Below are 8,619 nucleotides of genomic sequence, written 5' to 3'. Positions count from 1 at the left end.
TCCCATTTCCATCTTCATTTCCTTTTCTGCCTTCCCACAGGAATGTAAGTAAGCTCTTTGGCCGTACCACCCACTGTTGCGTCTCTCATTCATTACAGACACGCATATCTGGTGGAAAGAATGAATCTCACCGTGTCATTCCCCTGTGGAAACCCTGCAGTCGCTGCCATCACCCACAGGGTAAAATCCGAAACCCTTTAGTGGCAAGGAAGATACTAGTGATGGCCCGACCTCCCCTGGCCACACCCCCTGCTTTCCATGCCAGCATCCTTGAACTTGGTCCTCTGACCACGCCAAATTGCTTCCACTTCCCCAGGTGTCTTCCCATCAGTACATGCTACACTCTCGGGTTACAATACCCCCGCCCCTCTCTGACTTGGTTTCCCAGGTGAACTCTTTCTCGGCCTTCAAAACCCAGGCCAAGCACTTGGATTTTAAACACAGGCGCTCCCTCCACCATAGGGCGATATGGCGATTACTTATTTCAGTGTCTGCCCTGCTCACCAGACCCGAGCTGTAGGAGTGTGGGAGCTGTTCTCACCCATCTCTGAACCCCCAGCACTTAATGTTATGTCAGGCTCAGAGCAGGTGCATAAGAAAGCTTGTTGAGAAAATGAAAGGGAGGCTTCCTATGGTTAAAAGAATGTGGATACAAAAGACTTGGGTTCAAACCCTGGCTTTTCATCTGCCACCTAGGAGATCTTGGGCAAGTCGACATCTTGGTTTGTTTTCTGTAAACTGGGGATAATGCAAGTTCATTGAGGGTGGCCTTCGGGGCTGAGGGCAGTCACATGTGGTGGAAGTGCTTAGGATATGATAAATAATGACATGGGAAAACAACGGTGGTAACAAGAGCAGAAGGAATTCAGAAGAGCCAGAGCTCAATCAGAGGTGAGGAGGAAGCTAAGGCATGGGAAGGAAGGGGCATCGATGAAGGGAATGCATAAGTGACCAAGAAAATTAGTAGCAGCCAGGTGTGGTGGCTCATGCCTATAATTCCAGCATTTTGGGAGACCAAGGTAGGAAGATCGCTTGAGCCCAAGAGGTTGAGGCTGCCATGAAGCTAGGATCACCAGTGCACTCCAGCCTAGGCCACAGAGCAAGACCCTGTCTCAAAAAACATAAACATAAAAATAAAAATAAAAAATATTGGTCACTCTTCCGGGTACTTCTCAGTGTTATTTAATGAAGCCACAGCCCTATGAACCCTGCGAGGTCATGTTATCATCCCACATAACTAATGGCATGCCTGAACCTGGGTCTGGTAACAAGGCCCAGGCACCATTTGACCAACAAGGGGGTTTGCAGTGAGGTCTCCTCTCTTCTCTCCTGTCCTGGGAGCCCTTCTTCTTTCTCGTCTCCTGTTTTTTCTTTGACTCACAGCCACTGCTCCAAACTTCCCCACTGACAAATTCTCAGTGTAAGAATCTCTTCCTAGGCCAGGGGTGATGGCTCACGCCTGTAATCCCAACACTTTGGGAGGCCGAGGCAGGAGGATCACCTGAGATCAGGAGTTTGAGACCAGCCTGGCCAACATGGCGAAACCCCATCTCTACTAAAAATACAAAAATTAGCTGGGCGTGGTGGTGCACACCTGTAATCCCAACTGCTTGGGAGGCTGAGGCAGGATAATTGCTTGAACCCGGGAGGCTGAGGCAGGTTAATTGCTTGAACCCAGGAGGCAGAGGTTGCAGTAAGATTATACCACTGGATTCCAGCCTGAGCAACAAAGCGAGACTCTGTCTCAAAGGAAAAAAAAAAAAAGGCCGAGTGCGGTGGCTCACACCTGTAATCCCAGCATTTTGGGAGGCCGAGGTGGGTGGATCACAAGGTCAAGAGATCGAGACCATCCTGAGAAACATGGTGAAACCCCGTCTCTACTAAAAATACAAAAAATTAGCTGGGTGTGGTGGTGCGCACCTGTAGTCCCAGCTACTCGGGGAGGCTGAGGCAGGAGAATTGCTTGAACCCAGGAGGCGAAGGTTGCAGTGAGCCGAGATTGTGCTACTGCACTCCAGCGTGGCATCAGAGTGAGACTCCATCTCAAAAAAATTAGCAACAACAACAAAAAACACCTCTCTCCTTTTTATTAATCTTAGTCTTGGAAATCCCTCCCACTTTGATCTCTATCACTTCACCTGTGTGTGGTGGGGGGGGAAGTGGGGGGAAGAGTGGGGGGTGGGCAGAACAAAGAAGGGATATTTGAAGTAATACAAAGGAATAGGAAAGAAATTTTTAAATGACAAATTTCCAAAGTTATTTTATTACATCTAATGCTAAAGGACAGGTCAGGCTGGTTTATAATTTCGATAGGTCAACATATATGATTTGATGGGAGAATAGTTAGGGTTCTATTTCCTTTAAGTTTCTGTTCCAATCAATTTCCACTGGTGATGTCTAACTCAGATCCCTTCTCTTGAACTGAAGCCATCTCACTTCCTGTCCAGGATGATCGTTTCCCTCTTTCAATCAGAAACTCAACAGCTGCCCCAGAGGGAGCAGTGTGTTCCAGACACACGTGGTTTCTTAGACAAGGCAGGGTGCGGCTGCAGCGGACAGGCACCTCTTCTGGCTAGGTCAGGCTTCAAGCTAGTTAATATTGAATCTTCCTCTTAGCTTTCCTCATTTCAATGCTCTTCTTAAGTACTCAAGAATTTCCTCAATCTTACGTAGGTAAAACTGGAATTCAGAGCCTAGAGTATATTCTGTAAAAAGAAGGAGTTAGTCGGAAATGGTTAAACCTTGTACAGTCCTCACAAAAACAGAGAAGGGGGACCGCCAGACACCATACCCGCATCGTATTTTTGGGAAGTCTTTTGATTCCTTAGAATGCTCTCCACGTGCCCAGTGCATTGCCTTTACGCATCTTCACTGTGTTTGAACTCAGGCTTCCAAGCTGCCCAGAGCCAAGGGGTGGCGTGTTGAGGTGGGCTGTACTCTTGGATTTTGGCTTCTCCCGTGATGCCCCGTGGCCCTTGCCTGAGGGGATATAGGTGTTTCCTAGTAAATAAATTGCAAGAGGTCCGTATTTGGCCATCTTCTTGTTTTTGTAACTGACCTTGGTTTCTCGATTCATTCCTTGTGAGTGGGTTAATGATATCAACCCCGCTGGGGTACAGTTCTCTACAGAACAGTGAAATACCATGAGTCACGCAGCTGGGTTGACCAGAGCCAATCACTGCTACATAGAAATCTGGGCCTGGCCAGGCGCGATGGCTCATGCCTGTAATCCCAGCACTTTGGGAGGCTGAAGTGGGTGGATTGCTTGAGCTCAGGAGTTCGAGACCAGCCTGGGCCACATGGCCAAACCCCGTCTCTACAAAAAAAATACAAAAATTAGCTGGGTGTGGTGGTACATGCTACTCCCAGCTACTTGGAAGGCTGAGGTAGGAGGATTGCTTGAGCCCTGGAGGTCATGGCTGCAGGGAGCCAAGATTGCGCCATTGCACTCCAGTCTGGGCAACACAGCAAGACTCTGTGAAAAAAGAAGAAAGAAAGAAAGAAGAAAAGAAAGAAAGAAAGGAAGAAAGAAAGAAGAAGGAAGGAAGGAAGGAAAGAAAGAAAAGAAAGAAAGAAAAGAGAAAGAAAGAAAGAAAGAAAGAAAGAAAGAAAGAAAGAAAGAAAGAAAGAAAGAAAGAGAAAGAAAGAAAGAAAAAGAAAAATCCAGGCCTGAGGGAAGGTGGGCCAAGATGACGCCCAGTTCTCTGTTCTATAATCAGCAAAGGAAAGCCACAATTCAGGTTCCCTGGGGGTAAGGAAGCCCTCTGATGCTGAACTGGGAGTTGAAGTAATCGATCCTGAACAGCGATTCTCAGTGGACCTACAGACAAATCACAGCATGGAATACCTCAGTCTGGGGCCAGTACCTAGAACATCTGACCCCCTCGTGAGGAGATGCCAGAGTGAGGCTCTAGTGGAAAAACCATTTCAGATGTGGCATATAGAACGATACGCAGTCTGTTGGTGACTATTGCAAGAATAGCGTAAAATTGTTTCAGGGAAAGCAGGGGAAACATGGCAACATTTAGAACTAGGAGACAGGCCAGGCACATTGACTCACACCTGTAATCCCAGCACTTTGGGAGGCCGGGCAGGCAGATCACCTGAGGTCAGGAGTTCAAGACCAGCCTAACCAACATGGTGAAATCCCATCTCTACTAAAAATACAAAAATTAGCCTGGCATGGGGGCGTGTGCCTGTAATCCCAGCTACTTGGGAGGCTGAGGCAGGAGAATCGCTTGAATCCGGGAGGCGGAGGTTGCAGCGAGCCCGTGAGATTGCACCACTGCACTCCAGCCTGGGTGACAGAGTGAGAGACTCCAAAAGAATTAGGAGACAGACCCATGAGTCTAAGCTCCCTTTGGTCAGCCTGCCTGCAATTGGACCTGTTAAAAACGACATCACCTTTGGAAAAAGGGTTCTTGCCGCTAATGTTGTATAATATGGGGAAATGATTACTGTAACTGATGGCAGTTTTTTCCTCTGTTAGTATTGTATTGGAGGAGTGAATTGTATTGGAGGAAACAGTATAGAAAACACCTATATCCCCTGTTAATTCAATAAGTGAACCAGGAAGGAAAGGTGGGGAGAAAATCACAAATAGGCCTTATTCGGGTTGGGGAGGTGGAAATGTAAGTGTTTTTTTTTTTTTTTTTTTTTTTTTTGAGACAGAGTCTCTCTCTCTCTCTTGCCCAGGCTGGAGTGCAGTGGGGCAATCTCGGCTCACTGCAAGCTCTGCCTCCCGGATTCACGCCATTCTTCTGTCTCAGCCTCCCCAGTAGCTGGGACTACAGGTGCCCGCCACCTCACCTGGCTAATTTTTTGTATATTTAGTAGAGGCGGGGTTTCACCATGTTAGCCAGGATGGTCTCGATCTCCTGACCTCGTGATCTGCCCGCCTCGGCCTCCCAAAGTGCTGGGATTACAGGCATGAGCCACCGCACCCGGCGGAAATTTAAGTTTTAAAAGGTACACATAAAGGTGGGATAAGGCCGAACCAGGTGGCTCGTGCCTATAACCCCAGCACTTTGGGAGGCTGAGGGGGGAGGATTGCTTGTGGCCAGGAGTTTGAGACCAGTCTGAGCAACATAGTAAGATTCCATCTCTACAAAAAATACAAAAATAGTGGCTGGATATGGTGGTGTGTGCCTGCAGTCCCTGCTACTGGGGAGGCTGAGGTGGGAGGATCACTTGAGCCTGGATGGTTGAGGCTGCAGTGAGCCGTGCTTGTGCCACTGAGCTCCAGCCTGGACAACAGACTGAGACCTTGTCTCAAAAAAGAAAAAAAAGTGGGTTAATATTGAGTACACAATATTGATAGGGTGCTGATTCTACTGTATTGGGAAATATAAAGGTATCAGGAATGGTTAACAGAATGGGCTGTAAAGACAATGGATTCACCACAGCTTTACAGAAAGCAGACAAAATAAAGATGAGGAGGCTGTGAAATATTTACATTCTTGCCAACACAGAAACGAGGTGAGCCAAGGACACAGTTGGAGCCTGATCCAAGGAATTGGAGGATGCAGCGGAGGCTGGCCTGCCCGCACCTACTTCCAGCACACTGGGGTCTGGGGCCTGCGCCCCAGGCAGATGCAATGAACAATGTATGGTCTAGTTAACTCCACTTTGAGAGAATGTATAGGAGGCGCTGGGGGTGGGTTCATAACACAGACTACGATCAAGATGCGCAGGAAATAATCTGAGTGGGGTTAATAAGGTTAACTTTGCCAGGCGCGGTGGCTCACGCCTGTAATCCCAGCACTTTGGGAGGCCGAGGTGGGCAGATCACTTGAGGTCAGGAGTTTGGGACCAGCCTGGCCAATATGGCAAAACCCCATTTCTGTTAAAAAAAAAAAAAAAAAAAAAAAATTAGCCGGGCGTGGTGGTAGGTGCCTGTAATCCCAGCTACTGGGGAGGTTGAGGCAGGAGAATTGCTTGAACCCGGGAGGTAGAGGTTGTAGTGAGAAGAGATTGCACCACTGCACTCCAGCCCAGGTGACAGAGCAAGACTCTGTCTCCAAAAAAAAAAAAAAAAAAAAAAAAAAAAAAAAAAAAAAAAGGTTAACTTGAACCTACACTCTTATGAGAGCTTCTGGATGTTGCGGTCTTCTTGCTTCTCCTGCTATCTCTAGCCAAGACTAGGTAGGTAATAAATCACGTAGCTGTCGCTCCTGATTGTCTCTTGTATTCTACTCACTGGCATCCCTGCCTGGGCTGGGAAAAAGTCATCACCCTCTCTGCCCAAGCCCTGTGCAGCTTGGCCCACCTGAGCCTCTTGCTACTGAAATGACTCTCCTTCCCTTACTATTGCCAGAAGAGATGGGTCTACCTAGAGGAAGGAGCAAAACAGGAGTTAAACTGCAGAACATGATCAAGAGTCAATGTCACTCACCCTGATTCGGGAAGTTGGATTCTACCACTCTGTGGTTCAGGGGCTGGGTCCTGCGGTAATCATTGTGGATGGTCTTATTGCGGTGATCCAGTAAGGAATTCTCCAGCTTCCAAACCTGGGGGCAATATGAGTGCATTATGGAGGGGAACAGGCACTGGGTAATTAAAAAAAAATAACAATTGGCCGGGCACAGTGTAATCCCAACACTTTGGGAGGCTGGGGCGGGCGGATCACTTGAGCTCAGGAGTTGGAGACCAGCCTGGCCAACATAGTGAAACCCCTTCTCTACTAAAAATATGAAAATTAGCTGATCATGGTTGTGTGCACCTGTAATCCCAGCTACTCAGGAGGCTGAGGCAGGAGAATCACTTGAACCTGGGAGGCAGAGGCTGCAGTAAGCCAATATCACGCAACTGCACTCCAGCCTGGGAGACAGAGCGAAACTCTCTCATAAAAAAAAAAAAAAAAAGAATTAACAACTGGGCTAGAGCTTGGATTTATATAACCCTGATGAAGTGACTGTAAGAGGATCTCAAGTCCAGGGGAGGTTCTGGGTGCCGTTATGTCAGGCACTATTCCAGAACTAATCTATCTGTGCATTCTTCCAACAGGTATCTGCACACAAGCTCTCTTTTCAGCTTTTTATATGAGTATTTGTCCAACAGTAGAAAGGAGAGAAAGAAGAAGCAGAAATACATCAAGTGGCAAACTCAATTTTTGTTTTTCTGAAAATGTCGGGTTTTTCTTTTTTCTTTTTTTTTTTTCTGAGACTGGAGTCTCGCTCTGTCGCCAGGCTGGAGTGCAGTGACGCGATCTCGGCTCACTGCAACCTCCACCTCCCGGGTTCAAGTTATTCTCTCCTGCCTCAGCCTCCTGACTAGCTGAGACTACAGGCGTCCGCCACCACACCCAGATAATTTGTATATTTTTAGTAGAGATGGGGTTTCACCATTTTGGCCACGCTGGTCTCAAACTCCTCAGGCCATTCGCCCACCTCAGCCTCCCACCTCACCCGGCCTGAAAATGTCTGTATTTTGTCTATATCCTTGAAAGGCATTTTTGCTGCACATACAATTCTATCTTGGCTATTTTTTTTCCCTCGGCACTTTGAAATTATGTTTCCACTCCCTTCTGACTTTCATGTCGCTGTTAAATCAAGTCTCTGTCTAATAATACTCTTTTCATGACAATCTGTCTTTTCTTTCTGGCTAATTTTTAAATTGTTTCTTTGTCTTTGATGATTTCAGTGTGATGCGTTTAGTGCAGGGTGTTGTGTATACATACACACATATATATACACACCCAGAGAGAGAGAGAGAGAGAGAGACAGAGAGAAACTAATTGGCATTCTTGAATATATGACTTGGTATCTCTTCCTGAAAATTGTCAGCTAATATTTTATCAAATCATGCCTCTTCCCTACTCTGCCTCTCTTCTCCTTCTAGGATTTCGATTAGACATTTACTAGACCTTTCTAGTATACTATGTCTCTTCACTTCTTTTCATAGTTCCATCTCTTTTTCTCTGTGCTGCATTCTAGATAATGTTGTTGGCTGTCTCCAATTTACTAATTCTCTCTCAAACTGTATCTAACATGCTGTTAAACCCATTCATTGGGTTTTGTTTTTTTTTTTTTTTTTTTTGAGATGGAGTCTCGCCATGTTGCCCAGGCTGGAGTGCAATGGCAGGATCTCAGCTCACTGCAATGTCCGCCTCCTGGGTTCAAGCGATTCTCCTGCCTCAAGCCTCCTAAGTAGCTGGGATTATAGGCTCGCACCTCTGCGCCCGGTTAATTTTTTGTATCTTTAGTAGAGACAGGGTTTCACCATGTTGGCCAGGCTGGTCTCAAACCCCTGACCTCATGATCTGCCCACTTTGGCCTCCCAAAGTGCTGGGATTACAGGCGTTGAGCCATCATGCCGGGCCAATTTTTTTTTTTTTTTTTTTTTTTTTGAGACAGGGTTTTGCTCTGTTGCCCAGGCTGGAGTGTAGTGGTGCAATCTCAGCTCACTGCAACCTCCACCTCCCAGGTTCAAGTGATTCTTCCATCTCAGCCTCCTAAGTAGCTGGGATTACAGGCGCCCACCACCACGACTGGCTAATTTTTTGTACTTTTAGTAGAGACGGGGTTCCACCATGTTGGCCAGGCTGATCTCAAACTCCTGACCTCAGGTGATCCATCCACTTCGGCCTCCCAAAGTGCTGGGATTACAGGCATGAGACAA

The 8,619-nt window shown here is 47.0% G+C and overlaps 1 protein-coding gene across 3 annotated transcripts in view; it reads right to left on the bottom strand.

The window, feature by feature from the left end:
• Positions 1 to 2,232: 2,232 nt before the first annotated feature.
• CA6 (carbonic anhydrase 6) overlaps positions 2,233 to 8,619 on the bottom strand; it is a 29,828-nt gene continuing 23,441 nt past the window's right edge. For all 3 annotated transcript variants that reach the window (XM_032760958.2, XM_032760959.2, XM_032760960.1), the window contains 2 exons: positions 6,395 to 6,509; positions 2,233 to 2,705 (listed from right to left, as the gene is read on the bottom strand). In XM_032760958.2, coding sequence (XP_032616849.1) covers positions 2,623 to 2,705; positions 6,395 to 6,509 — 198 coding nt within the window. In that variant the 3' untranslated portion in view covers positions 2,233 to 2,622. The remainder of the gene's footprint in view (positions 2,706 to 6,394; positions 6,510 to 8,619) is intronic.

Source organism: Hylobates moloch, unplaced genomic scaffold, assembly GCF_009828535.3.
Source record: "Hylobates moloch isolate HMO894 unplaced genomic scaffold, HMol_V3 SCAFFOLD_9, whole genome shotgun sequence".
NCBI classification, from domain to species: Eukaryota; Metazoa; Chordata; class Mammalia; order Primates; family Hylobatidae; genus Hylobates; species Hylobates moloch.
This window is presented reverse-complemented; position numbering and strand designations above follow the sequence as displayed.